At 38.6% G+C, this 21,730-nt stretch overlaps 1 protein-coding gene across 1 annotated transcript in view; it reads right to left on the minus strand.

The window, feature by feature from the left end:
- The window catches only part of TMCO1 (transmembrane and coiled-coil domains 1), a 35,846-nt gene extending 14,453 nt beyond the window's left edge, over window positions 1-21,393 (minus strand). The window contains exons 1-5 of the mRNA XM_036753528.1: window positions 20,983-21,393; window positions 17,572-17,649; window positions 9,604-9,663; window positions 6,624-6,670; window positions 4,918-4,985 (exon numbers count right to left, since the gene is read on the minus strand). Of these exons, the coding sequence (XP_036609423.1) occupies window positions 4,918-4,985; window positions 6,624-6,670; window positions 9,604-9,663; window positions 17,572-17,649; window positions 20,983-21,052 (323 nt within the window). The 5' untranslated portion in view covers window positions 21,053-21,393. The remainder of the gene's footprint in view (window positions 1-4,917; window positions 4,986-6,623; window positions 6,671-9,603; window positions 9,664-17,571; window positions 17,650-20,982) is intronic.
- Window positions 21,394-21,730: the final 337 nt, after the last annotated feature.

A 21,730-nucleotide genomic window follows, 5' to 3' on the forward strand; every position in this document is an offset into this window, starting at 1 on the left:
TGATCGATGACTCAAAAAACATTGATTAAGCTTATTACCTCATACCTAGGCTATCACAATAGTGTCCTGGTTAGTCTCACCTTCCACTCAGCTGCCAAAGTAATCTTTCTAAAGCACAGGCCCGACCAAATTAGCTCCCTATCCAACAAACCCCAGTAGCTCCCAAATACAGAATCCTCTATTTGACTTTCAAATCCCTTCATAAACTGGTTCCCTCCTACCTTTCCAGTTTTCTCATACCTTATTCACCCTCAAGTCCTCTTCAATTCAGTAACAATGGCCTCCTTGCTATTCCTCTGCACACAACACCCTGTATCTCCCAACTATATTTTCATCGGCTGTCTCCCATGCTTACGAAGCTCTCCCTCTTTGATCTCTGACTCCCTGGTTGCCTTCAAATACCTGCTAAAAGTCCCTTGCACCTTCTGTAAGAAGCCTTTCCCAGTTTTCCTCAATCTTAGTGCCTTTCCTCTGAGACTGCCTCCAATTTAACCTGTAAATATCGTGTTTGTACATAGTTATTTGTATGCTGCTTCTCCCAATTAGACTGTGAATTCCTTCAGAGCTGGGACTGTTTTTTGCCCTCCTTTGAATCCTCACAGGTAGTACAGTGCCTGACCCATGGTAAGCACTTAATAAATGCTAGCTGACAAATTTTACTCTGCATCAGTTGATAATTCTTCCCAGTTTTTTCTGAAATCACACATTTCACCATTTCATATGGCACAATAATGTTCTATTACATTCATATAGCATAATTTGGTTAGTCATTCCCCAATACCTCCTTAGTTTCCAACTTTTTGGCTACCACAAAAAGTGCTCCTATGGTTTTTGTACATATAGATCCTTTTCCTCTCTGATTTCTTTGGGGGTACAGACCTAACACACAATTTGGTAACTTTCTGGGCAAAGTTCCAAATTCCTTTCTAGAATGGCTGGACCAATCCATAGCTCCACTAGCACAGCAGGTTCAATAGTGTACCAGTTTTAGCACAATCCCTCCACCATATGTCATTTTTCTCTTTTCTCCATCTTCGTCAATCTAATGGGTATAAGGTAGAACCCCAAAGCTGCTTTAATGTACATTTATTTAATCATTAGTGATTTAGAGCATTTTTTTCATACAGTTGTTGAAAACTTAGATTTCTTCCCCTTTTGAAAAATGCTCGTTTATATCTTTTGACCATTTATCCCCTGGAGAATGGCTCTTAGTTTTATAAATTTTAATTAATTTTTCCTATACCTTGGAAATAAACCTTTATCGGAGAAACTTATTTCTTGTTGTTTTCATTTTTTTCTTTGTATCTCCAACATTTAGCACAGTATCCATCACATAATAGGCATTTAGTAAATGCTTATTGATTGTAATATTATTTTTCTGTAAGACATTATGATTATGAGAAATTTGGAGAAGGGAACGTTCTTGAGAATGGATGCAGCATGGAAATAAGCAGGACCAGAGCAATATATACACCATGACTTTGGCAGTGAATGGAAAGCTCACTAAAAGGGAGCCAAATTGAGTTGACTGAAAAACCAACATTGGTTCAAAGTGACAGATAAAAAACAAACCTACCTAGTTTCCCTCAAAGTAGAGTCAGAGGACTACTCAAGCAAAATGTTGTAAATGCTATCAAACACATTCAATGTTTTGGATGTTTGCCTAATTGCTTTTCTTATTTATGAGAGAGTTCAAATGGAGAAGGGAGGATCTCCAGAAATGACTGTGCTATAAAACCCAAAATAATTAATTTTACACACACACACACACAATCACAAATTCAGAGCTAACAGGAGCCTTAGAAGCCATCTAGATAAAACCTCTTCTTTTACCAAGGAAGACATTAAAGCGCTGAGAAGTTACATGAACTGCCCAACGTCACACAGGTAAGTGACAGAGCAAATCTTGAGCCCAAATCTCTGGCTACAAATTCAGCACCCTTTACCCTGCACCTCCTCGCAGTATGATGTAGGTGAGGTTGTAATTTAAACTAATTTGCTGGATGCCTGCCCTAAGCGGGGACCTACAAAGTAGGTGCTTCACTCCAGGTCATAGTTTGATGCAGTTCAAGGCCTTCTATCAGAATAGATCCTACAATATTACGATTCAAGGGTGGTTTTGGTTATTTCCTTAAAGTTACAAATAGCATAAAGTGTACAACATTGTTTCTGTTTTCAAAAAAAAAAAAAAAAAACTTAAGTGGGGCATATGGGGTTAACCTCTGGACCTCCTCAGTAATTGATCACCCAATCCTCTACCACCTACAGTTCCCAAAACTAATGTGTCCTACTAGGTTAGGAACAATGTAGATGAGGTATTTTGCATTTAATATGGAGTAAAAGTTGTTAGATTTTACTTCTTTGGCCTGAGAATGGAAATGATTTATCCAACATCACAAAACGAGAGATTCAAACTTGGAACTTGTGATTCCCAAACCAACATCATTTCCATTATACCCAAGTGTCTGCCCAGACAACTGCCTACAACCACAAGTTTACACATCTAAGACTGCTTCTTAGGAAATTCCATTATCAGGCCATTCAGTTTTGGAGGCCATATTTTAGAAAAAAGTGATAAGGGATAAAAATTCAGGAAGGTCTCGAGATCATATGCCATTAAAGGGCTGGCTGAAGAAACTGAGGATGTTTAATTGGCAAAAAAGATGACTTAAGGGAAATAGCATGCTCTGGATCTGTATGAAAATTTTTGTTCTTAGTAACATAATGCAAAACGGATGTTATTCTTGTCTCTAGACAGAACTGGGTTATTACACAGAAACAGAAGGGTGAAGGTGATATATATTATAAAAAAATCTGAAATTATAAAAAGAGGAGAAAGCTGACATACATTCATTTAGAGCTCAACTTCATAAGAAGCCAACTAAAACACTGTTATTTTTATTGTATTGGGTTGGAAAAGGTATGGCAGAATCCTTGAAAAAACAGCCCTTTGCTTCTAATCAAGATGCTATCCAGTTCCCATATCCCCATTCCAGCAAAAACCTAAAAAATCACACCAGAATGAATAATGATCTAGAAACCAAATGAAAAACTACAGTACCTGAGAACTTCTACTCCAGATCTACACAAAAAATCATCCAGATACCCACGGAGCTGTCAGCAAAGCCAGTGCCAGCACTGCCTCCCCATGTACCCAGAGATGGGACAAAGACATTTGGAGGCTCTTTATCCTAAGTCAGCAAGTGTATATGTGTAAGGGGGTGGGTGGGTAGGTGGTGGTGGTAGTGGTGGTGTGTGTGGAGGGTCGGAGGAAAGAGTCTTTTAAAGAAAGCTCCAAGAGAATCATGAACTCACAGTGGAGACCCTGGAAGGACAGAGAATAACTGACATGCTAGTGTTCAGTTAGAGGCAGCTCAAACCCAAGGGCTCAGGTCCTTATAACTCTGCCCTGAGAAGCCATAGAGTGTCCTTAAGAGAAGGTGGGGGTCAGCATAGAAATCCAAGTGACCAAGTAAGTGTAACCATGCCACCCAAAAGGGGATCAGAATGCTGAGCCTGGCCCTGGCACAAAGCCCAGTGCAGACTGGAGAGAAGAACAAGCATTCTAAGATATAGACTATAAAACAGAATTATAACAGATCCAAAGATATTCAAAAATCTAATCTAGAAGAAAATAATATAACAATCGTAAGCAGAGATTCAAAGGAAAATAAAATGTTTTCTACAATATGAATATGAATACATGAATACCTAGAAGGAATGAAACACGAGATTCTTTAAAATGAAATGAAAGCTCTAAGGGAAAGAAAGATCATGGAAAAGAGTATTCCAAAAGGCAAAAAATAAAGCTTACAAGTAAGAATAACTTACCCTGAAAAGCTCAGTATAATCCTACATGGGAAAGTTAAATGGAATACAGGACTTTCCGGCATTTCTAATGAAAAGACTTGGGAAGAGGAGGAACTCTGATATAAAAACACAAGAGTCCAGAAAAATCTAGAGGTAAATTTATTTGAGCAAACTGGAAGAGGCTATATGATGATGAAGGGCTAACATTTTAATAGGGGGACAACACCAAGTATCCTTTCAGAACCATGTCTTAAAAGGATACTTGGAAATTAAGAAAAACAGAGGACCGGCGTATGGATTGTGTTTTGAGAGCTTTTAGCAGAGAAAGACAAAGGCTGGTAAGAGGAAGGAGGGAGTTTGGGCATCAGAATTACTTCATCTCTGACCTGGACAAAGGAGGGCTGAACATACATATCCAGAGTCTGATGTAGAACTAGGTGAAATTCAGCAGGGAAAGAGAAGGAAGGTGGTTAAGAAAGAAGATAATGCCAGGGAAGGAATAGCTGCCAGTAACATATACTTCCAAATCCTGAAGGGGAGATGAACAAAAAACAATAAGAATTGGAAACAATAAAGATGCCCATCAACTGGAAGAATGACTGAACATATTATGGTATGTGAATGTAATGGAATATTATTATACTGTATGAAATAATGAAAGAGATGATTTCAGAGAAACAGCTTTTTCTTTTGCTTTTAATTGGGATGGGAGAGTATCAATGGTGATAAGAAAAAAAGAAAAAAGAGGGCTATTGAAGCCTTTTTAAATGCACGGAAGAGAAATTCTGAAGGAAGCATAGACAAACTAGAGAATTTTGAAAGTAACATGTTGGATATATTATATACTTAAAAAGGCAAACAGTATGGGAAAGAAATTCAAGGTTGCATATACAATCTTCATCTCCTGGTTTTGTGTATGGAAATTATCATTTTTTTTGAGTGTTTAAGCTCAAAATAAAAAATCAATTTTTAAAAACCAGTTCTGTGCCCCTGTTTATATTCACACAGCTTTATTACTGTTGAATTAAAATGCAAAAGTTAAAAAAAAAAGGAAAGGCATCCATATGTATATAGTGAGGCAGAAACATTTAGAGAAGGATTACTTACATGGAGTTAAACATTCCCATCAGGGCAGTAAAACAAAAGCCAATAGCAAACATAGATTTCATTCGAACCTGCAATGAGAAAAGTCACAAACAGTTACTGTACCTGCTGGCAATCACCAAGAAAAAATACTACAATGAACACAAATTTCAGTTTGACAAGGTTTCGACTATCCACTAAATAATAGATCTCTCTCATTTAAAATAACATGAATTTCAAGCCAAAGGAGATTAAGAAAGCGGCTGTAGATATGTTCATACCCTTTGACCCAGCAATACCACTTCTAGGGTTGTATCCCAAAGAAATCACACAAGCGGGAAAAGGACCCATATGTACAAGGATATTTATAGCAGCTCTTTTTGTGATAGCCAAGAAATGGAAATCAAAGAGATGCCCATCAATTGGGGAATGGCTGAACAAGTTGTGGTATATGAAAGTAATGGAATACTATTGTGCCATAAGAAATGGGGATGATACGGACTTCGTAACAATCTGGAAAAACCTACACGATATAATGCTGAGTGAGCGGAGCAGAGCCAGGAGAACATTGTACACAACCACAGATATATGGATTCTGTGAGGACCAACCCTGACATACTTCGCTCTTCTCAGCAACGTAAGGTGCAAGGACAACTCCAGGGGACTCACGATGGAGAATGCTATCTTCATCCAGAGAAAGAACTGTGAAGTTTGAATGCAGATTGAGGCACACTACATGCACGCCTTTTTTCTTCTCTTTTGTTTTTGTTTTTGGGGTTTTTTTTTTTGGTTCTCTCTTCTTTCTCATGATTCACCCCATTGGTCTTAATTCTTTTCCACAACTTGACTAGTGTATAAATTAATTCAATGCGAAGTTATACATGGTAGTTATATGAGATTCCATGCCGTCTTGGGGAGGGAGGGGGGAGGGAGGGGAGAAAATCTGGATCTCAAAATTATGTAGAACCGTGTGTTGTAAACTAAAAATAAAAAAAAAATTAATTAAAAAAAAAAAAGGAAAGCTGGTAAAGGTCCTTCGGTAAGTTAACAAGAGCTGGCATCACAGCTCAGACTTCCTCTCTTAAAATCATTAAAAACCAGATTAGAAAATCAAGCTACACAACAGAATTATTTAATGGCTACTATGTTCATCCTAGAAAGAAAGGCTTAAACATGCTTCTCCTTACATAAAGGATAAATGGGTGATAGAATCATCTTTCTTATCATCCTGGAAATGTTAGACCAAAAAAAACCCAATGAGAACAAAGTAATGGTCCCCAAAAGGCACCAATGAAGAATAAAACTACAATATTCTCCAATTCTCATACTGATACGACATGAGGGCCAGGAGGTATGAAATGAAGTCCAGACAGACAAAAGGGCTTCACTATTTGATAACACAAGGAATCTATGGGAAAAGAGGCAAGAATCGTGCAGGGAGGACAATTGATGAACTGTGAGATGGGCTAAAAAGAATACTACTCAACTTAACAAAACGAGTTTCATAGATAATAACATACCTTCCATTTTTGAACTAAATGACCAAAAGCATGGCAAATAACAAGACTGTCATTGCAGACTGTAAAAACAACACAATCCAATCATTAAAATATAAATAAATAAGGTAACTGTAGGATGCTGCATGAAAGGCAAAGAAGAGAGGGGCTCACGGTGTGGCACGCAGCCTATGAGTACTATATATATACATTTATATATAATATATATCTTACCATTGACAGATCCCTGTTGTTATTCTTCAGTTTCTCCTCCTGCCTCTCTGGAAAGAATCAAGACTAAAGTTAAGACACACCACATATAGTACGTTCTCAAATACTTCAATCAGGAACACATAGCTGTAATTTGCCTGGTTTCCAAAACTAACAAAAACACAAATGCAAACTCCTTTTTTACAATACAAAGTGTTTACCATGACTCTGCTGATCTCCTTTTTCTCCTTATACGCTCCCCTCTTAGGCTTTCATGATGTTACTCTCCCTATGTTCTCTTTCTCCAGATATCTGACCACTTCTCAGTCTCCTTTGCTGGATCTTCACCCAGGTCCCATCCACTAATATTGGTGGCCCATAGAGCTCTCTTCTCTTCTCCCTCTACTGCTTTACTAAGTGATCTCATCAGTGCCCATAAATTAAATTATCATCTCTAAGCAGGTAATTCTCAGGATCTACTTATCCAGCTCTGACCTCTTTGCTGACTTCTAGTAACCCATCTCCAACTGCCTACTGAACATCTTGAATTGGATGTCCCATTGAAAGGTACTACCATCCATTCACTCACCCAGGTTCATAACCTAAGTGCCATGCTTGACTCCTCATTCTTTCTTACCCACAATATCCAGTATGTTGCCAAGGAATGTTGACTTTCTCCTTCTAAACAACTCTTGAATACGATCCTCTCTCTCTTCTGACACTGCCACTACCCTGGTACAAGACCTCATCACCTCACACCTGGACTGATGCAACAGCTTAACTCAAATTCTCATCATTACAGCTTATCCTCCAGTTAGCTGCCAAAGTCAGCTTTCTAAAGTGCAGGCCTAAGCATGGCATCTCCCTACTCAATAAACTCCAATGGCTCCCTATCACTTCTAGGATGGAATATAAAATCCTGTTTGGCATTCAAGGCCTTTCATAATCTGGCCCCCTCCCTGCCTTTCCAGTCTTTTTATACCTCACACCCTCCAACATATACTGCAAAACAATGACACTGGTCTCTTTGCTGTTACTCACACAAAACATTCCATCTCCTACCTCTAGGAACTTTTTTTTTCTTATTTCTAGTTTCAAATGCCCTCCCTCCTTCCACCCTTTCTCCCCACATTGAGAAGGCAAGAAAAACAAGGCCCATTATACATATGAAGGCATGAAAAACATTTTCACAGTAGTCATAATTGGGGGGGGGAGGGAAGGGGAGTCAAGAAAAACGAAAACGTATCCTTCAATCTGCACTCATGGGTCTATCAGACTATTCGAGGCACTTTCACAGGCTATCTCCCATACATGGAATTCTTTCCATGCTAATATCTGTTTCCTGACCTCCCATGCTTCCTTCAAGTCCTAGATAAAATCCTACCTTCTACAAGAAGTCTTTCCCAATCCCCCTTAATTCTAGCACCTTCTCATGACACTACTCTTCCTTGGTTCTCTTTTTAATGTATGACTGCTCAAAATTTCTCAGTCCCTTTTCCTGCATCATCCACATGCTAGGCTGTAATGGGGAGGCAGAGGGGGTTGGCGCAGGAGAGATAACTCTAGGAGCTGCACAGAGCCTTTTCCCTTCTTTCTTGGTGATCCCATCAGTTCCCATGTGTTTTAATTATCATCATCTCCAATTCCTGGATTCTCTGGATGGCTTCAAGTCCCAGCTAAAATCTTACTGTCTACAAGAAGCCTTTCCCAATCCTCCTTAATTCTAATGCCTTCTGTCGATTATCCCCAATTATCCTGTCTATAGCTTGTTTGTACATAGTGGTTTGCAACCTGTCTCCTCCATTAGGCTCCTGGAGAATAAGGGTTATCTTTTGCCATTCTTTGGATCCTCAGTGCTTAGCACAGTGCACTTAACAGGTTCTCAATGCTTGTTGACTGACTTGAGTCTATTTTCTTGAAATACAAAAGCTTAGAGCTAATCCAAATTAGTTACAAGTATTACAGTGGGTATTCCCTCCAATGACTGGTCATAAACCTTTCACCCTAACCTTTCAGAACTTAACAAGGTTGTTCATAGAAAAACAGATATTCAATCTATCACTGGGTACATCACTGAAACTATCCTCTTGGTAAGACCTACTAGAACCTGCACTCTTTGCTGAATACCACTGAATCCAATGTGAATGGCCTTTGCTACATATAGTATGCAGTCTACCATTAAATAGACAAAACAGAAAGAGTAGATATGGGTTCAAATCCTGGCTGAGCAGGTTTTTAAGTTATCATAAGTAGAGCATTAGAACCTGCTTTCACTTGGCCTGGGGGCTTCAAAGTTATCACCAATTATCTGTCTTTTAAAATACTGATTAACTGATGAACCATTCTTTATAGTTGTTTAAACTGCTCTACACCTTAAACCTCTGAACTCTAAAACACGCATCCTTAAAAAGGCCCATGAAAAGTCACTCACCGATTTCAGTTTTATCCAGTCCATCTCCAAGTTCTCCAACCTAGTCAGTGAGTGACCTGCCCTGTTAGCAATAGTCAAGCACATCCAGCCTTCCTTAGCACTAGCCAGCCCTACTCCCAAGTATCATACTTCAGGCATATCAAAACTAGATCATCAGGAAAAGACTGGGGACTTTGCTCTGAATCACCCAATCCAAGCAACTTGCTATGGCTGAAATGGAGAGGCAGCAAGATTGAGTGCAATACCACTTGCTGGGCAAGATGAAACCTCCAGCATAGTTTTTACCTCGGGTTCAATCCCATCATTAGTTAAGGGCTACAGAGAGCACACGCTAGTATTCCAGCAAAACCAAATGAGAACTGACTACAAGTCACAATTTCAAAGATAAATATACTTGAAGAAACCCTACAAAGAATCTTCAACCATATGCAAAAACCAAAACTAACACCTTCCTTTCATCAAGATTTTAAACTTCAATGGTCTGAACAAGAAAGAGACAATTCTGTTCATATATCTTCCCTCTATTTTCATCTTTAAAGCATTCACTGTGCACAGACCACGGTCTAATCTTACCTATTTTCTTCTTTTGCTGACGGCCAGCAGATTCTGTTATTGTTTCCTTCTTCTTTTCCACTGTAATCAACAAATCAAGAGTGGTTAACACAGAAAAGCAAAGGATAGCTTATGATATCAAAGTAAACTATTAACTTTTCATAATCATAATGATTAAAGAAATGGAAACAACAGCAGCAATGACCAGACCATCACTTAATGGCTTCAGCTATAGTCATGGGTAAGTCAGCTTTCTTGCCAGTAGGCAAGAATAATTTTCTAAGAATGAAAGTAATTACACAAACAAAAGTGCTAGAAATATATTAATATCTCCATAGAAGTGACCATTATAATTAAAGGCCAAGTTTTGTGATAGTTTTCAGATTATTAACTCTCTAGGCTAATCAGAGGAATCGTGATCTATCCACAGGGAAGAGCAATGAATTTGGAGTCAGGCCAGAGTTCTAATGAGAGTTTTACCTTCTACTTGCTGTGTCAAATAAATGACAGAGGTCTCACTAAAACAGATAAGACCCTAGCCTTCCACCCCTATTTTCAAAACTGTCAGTGGCTCCAAACTGTCTAAATTCCTTGTCACAATATGATTCAAATCTACAATTCTAGCCTACCCCTTTTCATACACAGTATGTTCTCGGCCTCAATGGCCTACTAGCCATTCCCCAATCTGGTTCTACCTTCTCTAACTCCCATACATTTGCACAGATGGTCAATTCAACTCAACACACCAGTCCCATATTACCGATTGCCTATTAGATAGCTCTGATTATATGCTCTGCAATTTAGGACTATGCCCTGTGCATATCTTTTTACTCAACCATATGACTTACTAGGCCTATAGCAAAAGGAACCATCATATGTACAAAAATATTTATAGCAGCTCTTTTCATAGCAGCTCTAAATGTAAAATAAAAAGTGCTCATCTACAATGGAGATGAGGGGGTTTCTGTGAGTTGCCTCTATGGCTCCCTATCATCTCTAGGATGAATATAAATTGTGGTATGTGAATGTAATAGAATATTATTGTGCCATGAAAAATGATGAAACAGACTGGGAAGATTTCTTTAATTTGATTCAGATTGAAATGAGCAGAACCAGGAGAACAATGACAGAAAAACAATGTTAGAGAGAAAAAAAACTTTGAAAGATTTTAGAATTATAATTAATGCAATAATATACAATAACTTCAGAGGGCTGAAGAGAAGTCCTGTTACCCACCTCCAACCACAGAGCCCATAGATTTAACATCCTCAGACATGCATATCTGGACTTGGCCAGTATGGGAATCTGTGTTGCCAGACAGTGAGAGTTGTATTTTATTATTGTTGCGGGTGGGGGTGGAGGTGTGAAAGGGCTAGGGGAAGAGAATAATAAATGGAGAGTAATAAATGGAGAGTGAAATCATAAAGGTTTGCAAAAATAAATTTTATAAAAATTTCCAAAAATACCCCTCCTATGTTCTGTAGGTACCTTAAATATAACATGTCTAAAACAGAACTTATTATCTTTTCTCCCAAACCCTCCCCTATTCCTAGCTTTCCTATTTTTGATGAGATTATTATCCTTCCAGTCACTCAGGTTTATAACTTTGAGGTCATCTCTGAAGCTTCCTTTTACCTCATATACAATCATTTTCCACATCTAGTCAATTTCCCAATTTCTTCTCCATAGCCTATCAGACATCCATCCCCTCCCTTCTCTCCATTCACACGGTCACCATCCTAGTTTAGGCACTCTTCACTTCTTGCCTTACACTAACTTCCTAACTGGTCTCCCTGTCTCTAGGCTCTCCTCTTTCCAATCCAACCTCAGCCTGGCTGCCAAATTGATATTCTTAAAGCATGTGTGATATCAATTTTTGATCAAGAAGTTCCAGGGGAAGCTTTTGCTTCCAAAATGAAATACAAACTCCTCTGTCTTTTAAAAATCTGTCACTATCTGGCTCCAACCTCCCTTTCCAGACTGATTGCATTATCACTTTACAGGCTTTGCATTTCCACCAAGCTAGTCTGATTGCTGTTTCCTCTACATATTAATCTACCTCCTGTCTTCAGGTCTTTGCACAATCCCTGGTAAGATTCCAGAGCTTCCTTCAAAACTCAAGTTCTACTGTCACCTCCTAAAGGAAAAATATCCTGATACTCTCAGTTGCTAGTGCCTTTCCCTAGAAGTCACTCTGCATATTTTGTATGTAATTTTCTAGGTATGTGCTCTTTCACAATACTAGAATGTAAATTCCCTTAGGACATACTGTTTCCTTCTCATCTTTGTATCCCCAGTGCCTGGCATATGGTCAGTATTTAATAATATTTACTGAATTAAATTTATTAAAGAATATATTGTTAGGTCTGATGCCAGGAATAGACACCCTTCCACTACTCTCTCAGCTGAAATCCCCCTTTTCTTTGAACTCCACTTTGCGTCTGCAGCTATGCCTGGTTTCAATCCATGATACAGGATGCCCCCACACAGGGCACACCTCCTGTTGTCCACCCTGACCCTCCTTTCTGGTCTCATTTCATGTGTTGTCTTTACCCATGAGACTATAAGCTCCTTGAGGTGAGGGATTGTCTTTCTTTTTCTTATGCATATCTCCAGCACTTAGCAAAGTACCTGAAACATAGAAGGTGCTTGACAAATGTTTACTGAACTGAACTGAACGTTCAGCTCAGGGACAGTCACCTCATTCCACTGCAGATTCTAACTACCTGCAAAAATGATCTCTCCACCTTCTAATTTCTCACAACACTCAGTCTGGATCTCTCCTTTGGACTTATTACTTTCTGCCCTGTTGTTCAGTTATTTCAGTTGTGTCTGACTCTGTGATGCTATTTGGGGTTTTCTTGGCAAAGATACTGGAGTGGCTTGCTATTTCCTTCTCCACATCATTTTATGGATGAGGAAACTAAGGCAAACAGGATTAGGTGACTCTCTCCAGGTCGCACAGACAATAAGTATCTGGGGTCAGATGTGAACTCAAGAAAATGAGAATTCCTGACTCCAAGACAGAACTGTATCCACTAAGCCACCTAGCTGCCCCTAGAATTAACTGTTCACTGGATAATACTGTTTCTTGTTGAAGATATGAATGCCTGAGAAAGCTAAATCCAAATCTTTTCAGTTATGTCTTAACTGATCTGATGACGGGTTAACACATGGGGCTGTAAGTTTGTACCATATGTGTGGAAATTTCACATCATTAGTAACTGTGATAAGTTTAGTAAAAGTAGTGTCCAAAAAGAGGTCTTGTCTCATTTCATTTAACACTGGTTCCCATGTTTTCTTAGTTGTATCTACTTCACTTGTCAAATGTATTACAAAAGTACAATTTCAAAACTGCCAAAAAATTATTTTATAGAGCTAGAAAAAATAATATCAAAATTCATCTGGAAGAACAAAAGATCTAGAATATCAAGAGAATCAATGAAAAGAAATGTTAGGGAAGGTGGCCTAGCCATAACAGATCTTAAATTGTATCATAAAGCAACTATCATCAAAACCACTTGGTACTGGCTAAGAAACAGAGGGGTAGATCAGTGGAATAGGTTAGGTACACAAGACACAGTAGTCAATGATCATAGCAATCTACTGTTTGATGAACCCAAAGACTCCAGACTCGGGGATAAGAACTCACTGTCTGACAAAAACTGCTGGGAAAACTGGAAAATAGTATGGCAGAAACTGGGCATAGACCAACATCTGACACCACATATCAGAATAAAGTCCAAATGGGTACATGATCTAGGTATAAAGGCTGATACTATAAACAAATTAAGAGAGCATGGAATAGTTTATCAGTCAGATTTATGGAGAATGGAGGAATTTATGACCCAACAAGAAATAGAGAACATTATGAAATGCCAAATGGATAATTTTGATTACATTAAATTGAGAAGTTTTTGCACAAAGCCAAGGCAACCAAGATTAGGAGGGAAGCAGAAAACTGGGAAAGAATTTTTACAACTAGGATCTCTGATAAAGGCCTCATTTCCAAAATATATAGAGAACTGAGTAAAATTTACAAGAACAAAATTCATTCCCCAATTAATAAATGATCAAAGGATACGAACAAGCAGTTTTCAGAGGAAGAAATTAAAGCTATCTATAGTCATATGTAAAAATGCTCTAAATCACTATTGATTAGAGAGATGCAAATCAAAGCAACTATGAGGTACCACATCAGACCTATCAGATTGGCTAACACGACAAAACAGGAAAATGATAAATGTTAGAGAAGATGTGGGAAAATTGGACCACTAATTCATTGCTAGTGGAGATGTGACCTGATCCAACCATTGTGGAGAGCAATCTAGAACTATGCCCAAACGGCTATAAAAATGTGCATACCCTCTGACCCAGCAATATCGCTCTTAGGGCTATATCCCAAAGAGATCATAAAAATGGGAAGAGGACCCACATGTACAAAAATATTTATAGCAATTCTTTTTGTGGTGGCCAAGAATTGGAAATCAAGGGTATGCCCACCAATTGAGGAATGGCTGAACAAGTTGTCGTACATGAATGTAATAGAATATTACTGTGTTATAAGAAATGATGAGCAGGCAGACTTCAGGAAAACATGGAAAGACTTATGCTGAGTGAGGTGAGCAGAACCAGGAGAACATTGTACGCAGTAATAGCCACAGTGTTCAAGGACTGATTTTGACAGACTTAGCCCTTCTCAGCAATGCAAGGAATTAAAACTTTTCAAAAGGATTCATGATAGAAAATGCCATCCACATCCAGAGAAAGAACTATGGGGTTGGAATGCAGAGCAAAGTAGACTATTTTTTTTTTGTTTTCTTTCTCATGACTTCTCACATTTGTTATAGTTCTCCTATGCAACATGACTAATGTGAAAATGTTTAATAGGAATAAATGTGTAAAGCCCATGTCAGATTGCATGCCATCTTGGGGAGGGACAAGGGAGGGAGAAAGAGAAAATTCAAAAACTTATGGAAGTGAAAGTTGAAAACTGAAAATAAATATAATTTCAAATAACTCTATTGAATCTAGAAAGCTCCAGCTAAGCCTCATCTTCTGAATGGAAAAGTACAAATTCTGATTACAAGATTTTTAATTTGCAGTTCTAATTGCAAGATTCTTATTAGTATTTAGGGAAAAATTTATATCCCTTAAATGTGTATATCAATAATAGAAAAAAAGAGTAGATCAATGGGCATACAAGTAAAAAAAACTGAAGAATAGATTTTAAATCCTCTAATAAGCACAAAAAAATGGAAATCCTAAAAATCAAAGGAAGATTAATAAAACTTAAAGCAAGAAAACCACTGAACTAACAAATAAAACTAAAAGCTGGTTTTATGAGGAAAAAACCCAAAACAATAAAATAGGTAAATCATTAATTTAAAAAAAGAAAAACAAATTACTAGTATCAAAAATGAAAAGAATGAACTACCAATGAAGATGAAATTTAAGTAATTACTAGGAGTTATTTTGTCCTATTAGATGCTAATAAAACTGACAATCTAAGTGAAACGATAAGTACTTAGAAAAATATAAATCACCTGGATTAACAGAAGAGGAAATAGAATACTTAAATAGCTCTATCTTAGAAAAAGATATTGAACAAGCTATTAATGAACTCCCTAAGAAAAAAATCCCCAGGACCAGAAGGATTTACAAATTCTACCAATACTATACAAACTATTTGAAAAAATAAGTAAAGAATGAGTCCTACACCAAATTGCTTTTATGACACAAACATGGTATTGATACCTAAATCGGGGAGAGCAAAAACAGAAAGAAAACCACAGACTAGTTTTCTTAATGAATAGTGATGCAAAAATTTTAAATAAAATACTAACAAGGAAATTATAGTGATATATCACCAGGATCATACACTACGAAAGGGTTGTTAATTCACCTGATGTTGGTTCAATAAGTATTTTCCTTATATTAGATTTGTCAATTAATTCACACGCATCTCCTAAAGAAGAAGGAATTTTGTCCACTCAATTCTCTCTAAACAACACTAGGAACGATTTTTTTTTACAGCACCTAGCTATTACTCAATAAGTTTAAGTATCCAGCCTTAGATAACCTGCACCCCAGTAGACTCAAAGAACTCGTCGATATGATTGCTCGGATCAGCCAAAAGAGGTGTTGTAGAGCCAGAACTAGGTCTGGATAAATGTGGTCCTCCTTTCAAAGGAGAGGACGTGGATTCATCACTCTCTCTATATTGGGGGCTTGACTTCAATCCCCGTACACTATTCATTTTAGCATTCATTATTAAAGGGATGATTTATGAACACCCAGAAAGAAAAGCCGTAACTGTGATAGCCAGCACAAGTTTGATAAGAACAAGACATGCTTTGTGTTACATGAACATAATAAATATTACTGTGCCATAAGAAGAAAAATATAAACTCAGAGAAGCATAGGAGACTAAAATAAACTAATAGAGTGAAGTAATAAGCAGAATAAAACTAGCACAGCAAAATACACAAGGATTACAGCAATGTAAACAGAACAAAAGCAAACAAAACCGATTGCTATGTAATGATAATGACCAGGTTCAGCTTCAGAGAAAATAACAACTAAGATTTATATAGCATTTATTCTGTAAAGCAGGTGCTATTATTATCCCCATTTACAGATGAGGAAACTGAGGCAAACAGCAATTATGAGTTTCCCAGTATCATACAACTATTAAGTGTCTGAGACCAGACATGAACTAACCAGGTCCACAGTTCAATCTACTGAGGCCACCTAACTGCCCCAGAAGGGCTGATAAAATGTCAATTCCCTCTCTCCACTGGGGGGAGGGGGAGAGAGCACGGTGGCATGCGCGCAGCAGCTACGAGTGTGGAATATCGTGTGTGTGCACGCGCACATGTATATGTATGTATATATGTATGTATATGCCCACTTTGGCAAGCGACCCCTTGTAATAAAGATAAAAAGGAGAAGGGTAATAGTAAAGCAAACCAACTGATGCTGTAGTATTGTGGCATTGGTTGGTTTGCTTAATCTTCTACTTTTTATCTTTATTACAAGGAGTCGTTTGCCAGAGTGGGCAGAGGAAGGGATATAATTGGAAATGAACGTAATATAAAAAGCAACAGGTATCAATAAAAAAAAATAAGGTAATTTAACAACAAGAAAAGAACAAGGCAGACTCACCTCATTTTTTGGGACAGGTTTTCTAAACTGGTAGACCAGGAGAAAGCCACACATGTGATCTAATTCGATTTCTGTAAGGTATTTGCCAAAGTCTTTCCCAATATCCTCACAGATAAACTGGAGAGATGTGGGTTAGGTGATAATGCAATGGACTTTGGACAAGGTAAGTGACAAGATTCAAAGAATGATGATAAATGGACTAACAACACCCTAACAGGAAACTTCTAGTGAAATACAAGGTTATGGTCCTGACCTTGTTGAGCTCAACACTTTACTCAATGACCCAGTTAACAGCATAAATGTCATGCTTATTAAATTTTTGGATGGCACCATGCTGACAATAGCTAACACATTAGATAAAAGAGTGAGGATCCAATAACAGGGACAAAGTAAAGCTATAGGCTGAAACAAATAAAATGCAATTGAATGAGAAAAAATTTTAAAGCCTACTCTTGGGTTCCAAACAATCAATTATCCAAGTGAGGCCCACAGTAGACATGGCTACACAATAGTTCATATAAAAAAGCCAGACTATGAGGTGCCCTAATCTGGATCCTAGACTAAAGGTGGAAAGCACTAGACTTTAAGTGTGTTTATGCTAACATGTCACCTTTCTCACAGTTTTCTTTTTATTCTAAGATAAAAAATTCACATATTTCCTAATTTGGGGAGCTGATTTCTAAATCTAAATTAAATCTGCCAAAACTTGCAGCAAGAAAATAGTTGGTAGAACTTTTCTTATCAATATAGCAGATCCTATGATGTACATTCTGTGAGCATTTGATTCATTTTAAATGGAATCAAATAAGTAATAATACTCACATTTTTTGCTCTGCTTTTCCACTTCAGCTTTTAATCTCTTATACTTGTCCGTCCGGTAAACCAGCACCCAAGTTATACCTGAAAACATCAAAAATAATACATTAAACCAATCATCTCTTCAATCAAGGCAACTTAACCAGATGTATTGGTAGCATAAGTATCCATTTAGTTCCATCCTGGCGAGAGAAAAACATTACAATACAAAGAAGAATGAATTAATTTTGAGTTGAGAACTTATACTTCACAGGATACATACCCTTCCTACTTAGTAAAACCCTTAGACTGAGGACTCTACTATGGAAAAAAAAAAAAAAAGGGAAACCAACTAGAGATGAACTGTTCAGACCATGATAGGAGGCTAAACCATGGGACATGGGTCTAAACAGTCTAGCCAAAAAGAAAACATAGTAAGGAGAAATTCCACCTGTCAGGCTTGCCAGAGTTATCAGAGGATAGAAGTTGCTAGAAGACCCTTCTAAACCAAGGCCAAACTCCATTCCCCTCCTCACAAAAAAATAAAAAATCGTATAGTAAAAAGAGGATTAGAATAGGATCTAGGGTCTGGGCCTAGGCCCATTTATGAGCCTGTGAGTGAGGCTGGTAGGTACAACACCACCTGCACTTCCCACTCTACTAAGTTTATGAGCGCTTTTTTTGCCACCATAAAGGGAGGTACAATAAATATTTTTGTACATAAAGGACTTTTTCCTCTCTAATTCCTTTTGGGTTTAGGCCCAGCAGTGACACAGTTAAGTCAAAGCATAGGGACTGTTTTAGTAATTCTGTGAACAGTTCAAGTCACTTCCAGAATGGTTATACCCATTCGCCCACATCCACCAAGCATGTATCAATGTGCCTGTTTTCCCCACAATCCTTTCAACATTTGCCATTCACTTTTGGGTCATCTCAGCCACTGTGATGGGTGTGAGAGAGAATGTGGGTTGCTTTGATTTAGATGGCTCTAATTATTATTGACTTTGAGCATTTTTTATATAGCTGGCTTGGGTTTTCTTTAACTGCCTGATTACATACATCCTTAGCTCATTTGTTAATTGGAAAATCTCTTATTTATTTGCATCAATTCCTTACAGATCTTGGAAATGAAAACTTTACTAGAGAAACTTGTTGCTTTTTTTTCCAATTAACTGTTTCCATTTTAATCTTAAAATCACTCTATCTGTTAGTGCAAAAACTTTTAAATTTTGTGTAATCTTCTCTGATCCTCTCTATTCCTTGTTTGGTAATGAACTTTTCTACCACCCACAGATCTGATAAGTAGTTTTTTCCATGTTTCTCTATTTTGTTTATTATGTGACCTTTTATATTTAGATCACATTCATTTGGAGCTTATCTTTGAAAAGGGTGTGAGACAATGGTCTAAATCTAATTTCTTCCATACTGCTGTCCAATCTTCCCCCAGTAGTTTTTGCCGTATTGTTAAGCCATTAGCTGGGGTCTTTACGCTTATGCAATACTAGCGCACATAACTCCCAAGTGTAGCTAGAACCAGATTTAAAATCTCATTGGGAATTATTTAATAAAATAAAAATCAATGGAAGATAGATGTTAATAAATGGTTTTCAAAGTCAATATGCAGGCAGCAGGGATCCTTATGTAGAGTTTAGTGGCCCTCAGTTGTGTTTAAGTTTGACACCACTACAGCAGAATATTAGATACATTTGCTTCTGTATGTCATATTCCTAATATGTTCCACTGATAGATCTATTTTTTAACCAGTTACAAATTGTATTAATAATTTCCACTTCATAGTATAGTTTTTTCTTTGGCAAAATAGAAACTAAGGGGATGCCCATCAACTGAGGAATGGCTATGTAAGTTATATCACATGAATGTGATAGAATACTACTGTGCTTTAAGAAATGAGGAAACAACAAGATATGGAAAGATTTATATGAACTGAGGCAGAGCAAAGTAAGCAGAACCAGAAGAAAAATTTATATTATATCAATATTATAAAAATGGAAAATTTTTGAGGATTTTTATAACTTGATGATGAATTAAATGGATAGAACCAAAATAATTTCTATAACACTATAAAAGCAAACAACTCCGAAGGTTGTAAATATCATCATCAATACAAAAACTATTCACAATTCCACAGGACCTACGAAGAAACAAGCTACCCATTACAGAGAGGTGAAGGACTTAGGGTGCAAAATGATATTTTTCTGAAGCTACTAAGGGAATTTCTTGTTTAACTACGCATATTTGTTACCCGATATTTGTTTTTCTTTTCTTTTTTTTTCCCTAGTGTGGCTGAATGGGGGGGGGGGGGGCGGTGCGGGGTGCTACAAATGCAAAAAGTTCCCTGAGCTTTCAAAGGAAGTCACAGAATTATCAGTTTTACTTAACCTTTCCACTTTGTTACGAAATCTCTCAAAGTGAGTGTAATCTCTGAATGTAATAACAAAATACATCAATACATCAGGAAGAAAAAAAATAGCAGTTAAAACATTGGAAGAATTATAAATACAAATTACATTTCTCTTTCTTTTATATTATTCCCCTTTGCACACCCTAGCTCCATCTAAGCTGGACTATACTGTGTTCCTAGAATTTGAAATTTCATCTCTTGCCTCCTACAATCCTCCACACCTAATAATTTATTATTATGGGTTATCCTGATGATATCCTATTGGAAATTCTAAACACCAGATTAAGGCATAAAAGGTTAGAGTTCTAAAGATCATCTGTGTGTTGATATTAAATGCCTACACAAATGCAGAAACTCCGCCTGCCAGAATCCTTATCTTCCTTCCAGGCTCGGCTATTACCTTCACAAAAACTTTCCCGATCTCCCTCCTGCCTACAGTTGTGACAGAGTTCTCTTTCTCTTTGGAATTTCCTAGAGCTCTTTTGTCTTTGCCCACCCATCACTTCCTACCTGTATTAAACTAATCTGTGTACCTGTAGTGACCTACCAGTAGCCAATCAATAAGCGTTTGTTAGTCGCCTACTATACACCATATTAATACACGGCATTAACATGACTCTTGAAGGTTCGCAAGGCACTTTCGTACATAAACTCCATGGGAAACAATTTGTATGCTTTTTATATGTCAGTATAAGAAACAGGCTCAGGTTAAGCGACGGGCCCACAACCACACAGCTGTTTTGAGTGTCAGAGTCGAGCCCAAAAGTCTGACATCTGACCCTCGTTCCCCATTTCATACATACTGTGAGGTGAACTGTGCGAGGGAAGGTTAGTGTTGTGCACATAGTAGGCGCTTAATAAGCCGTTTGTTAAACTGAACCGAACCAGAGAGGTGCCCCCTGCCCCCCCCGAGTCGGGAAGGAAACGGAAGGGAGCTCTGGGTGCCAAGGCCTGGGGCAGGGGACCCCCAAGGGAGCGGAGTGCGACCCCCGCCCCCGCCGCGGTCCCGCCCTCACCCTCGGCCAGCAGCGCCGTGCACACGGAGATGAAGACGATGAGGAGAGTGTCCGCGAACATGGTGCTCATTCTGCGCCGCGGCTCCCGCTCTCCGAGCCCCCCCCGGAGGGGGCGTGGAAACACCTGCCGCGGCTCAGGAAAGGGCGCAGACGAGGCGAGATCTCCAGGTGACGGCGACCATCCACGCCACAACGGAGACTACCCGAGGGACTGGAAGACCCACTTCCGCTTCCGGCTCACGGAGCCGGATCCACGCGAAAAGACGAAAGAAAAGGAGGCCGGGGAGAGGAAAGGTAGGAAAAGGGAAGGGGGCGAGGAGAGGCTTGGCGAGAAAAGCAGCCAATTAGGCAGAGTTTCGTAAGCCAGGCGGTTCGGAGAGATCTCGCGGGATCTCAGAGGACTTCCGCTTCAGAAGGTTTAAGCGGCTTCCGGTGCCGGTGAGGGGGCTCTAAGCCGCCTTCGCCCTCCCTCTTGTGACTTCCCTCCCGCTGCCACTCGTGGCTCCGCCCCTTGCTCAGTTTCTCGTGCTGAGTTCTACGTCATTGAGCTCAGTCCTGCTTCCGGTTCTCCAACAGGCCGCCCAATCATAACTCTTAGAGTCCGTGGAGTCCCCTCCTCTCACTTTACAGGTGAGGAAACCGAGGCCCGCTGAGGAAAAGTAACACAGGAAGTTAATGACAGCCCGGGACCGGAACCTGGGGCTCCTTGACTCTCAGACCAGGCTCCCTTCTATCTGTGAAGCCCTTA

The sequence above is a fragment of the Trichosurus vulpecula genome, chromosome 4 (assembly GCF_011100635.1).
Source record: "Trichosurus vulpecula isolate mTriVul1 chromosome 4, mTriVul1.pri, whole genome shotgun sequence".
Lineage (NCBI taxonomy): Eukaryota > Metazoa > Chordata > Mammalia > Diprotodontia > Phalangeridae > Trichosurus > Trichosurus vulpecula.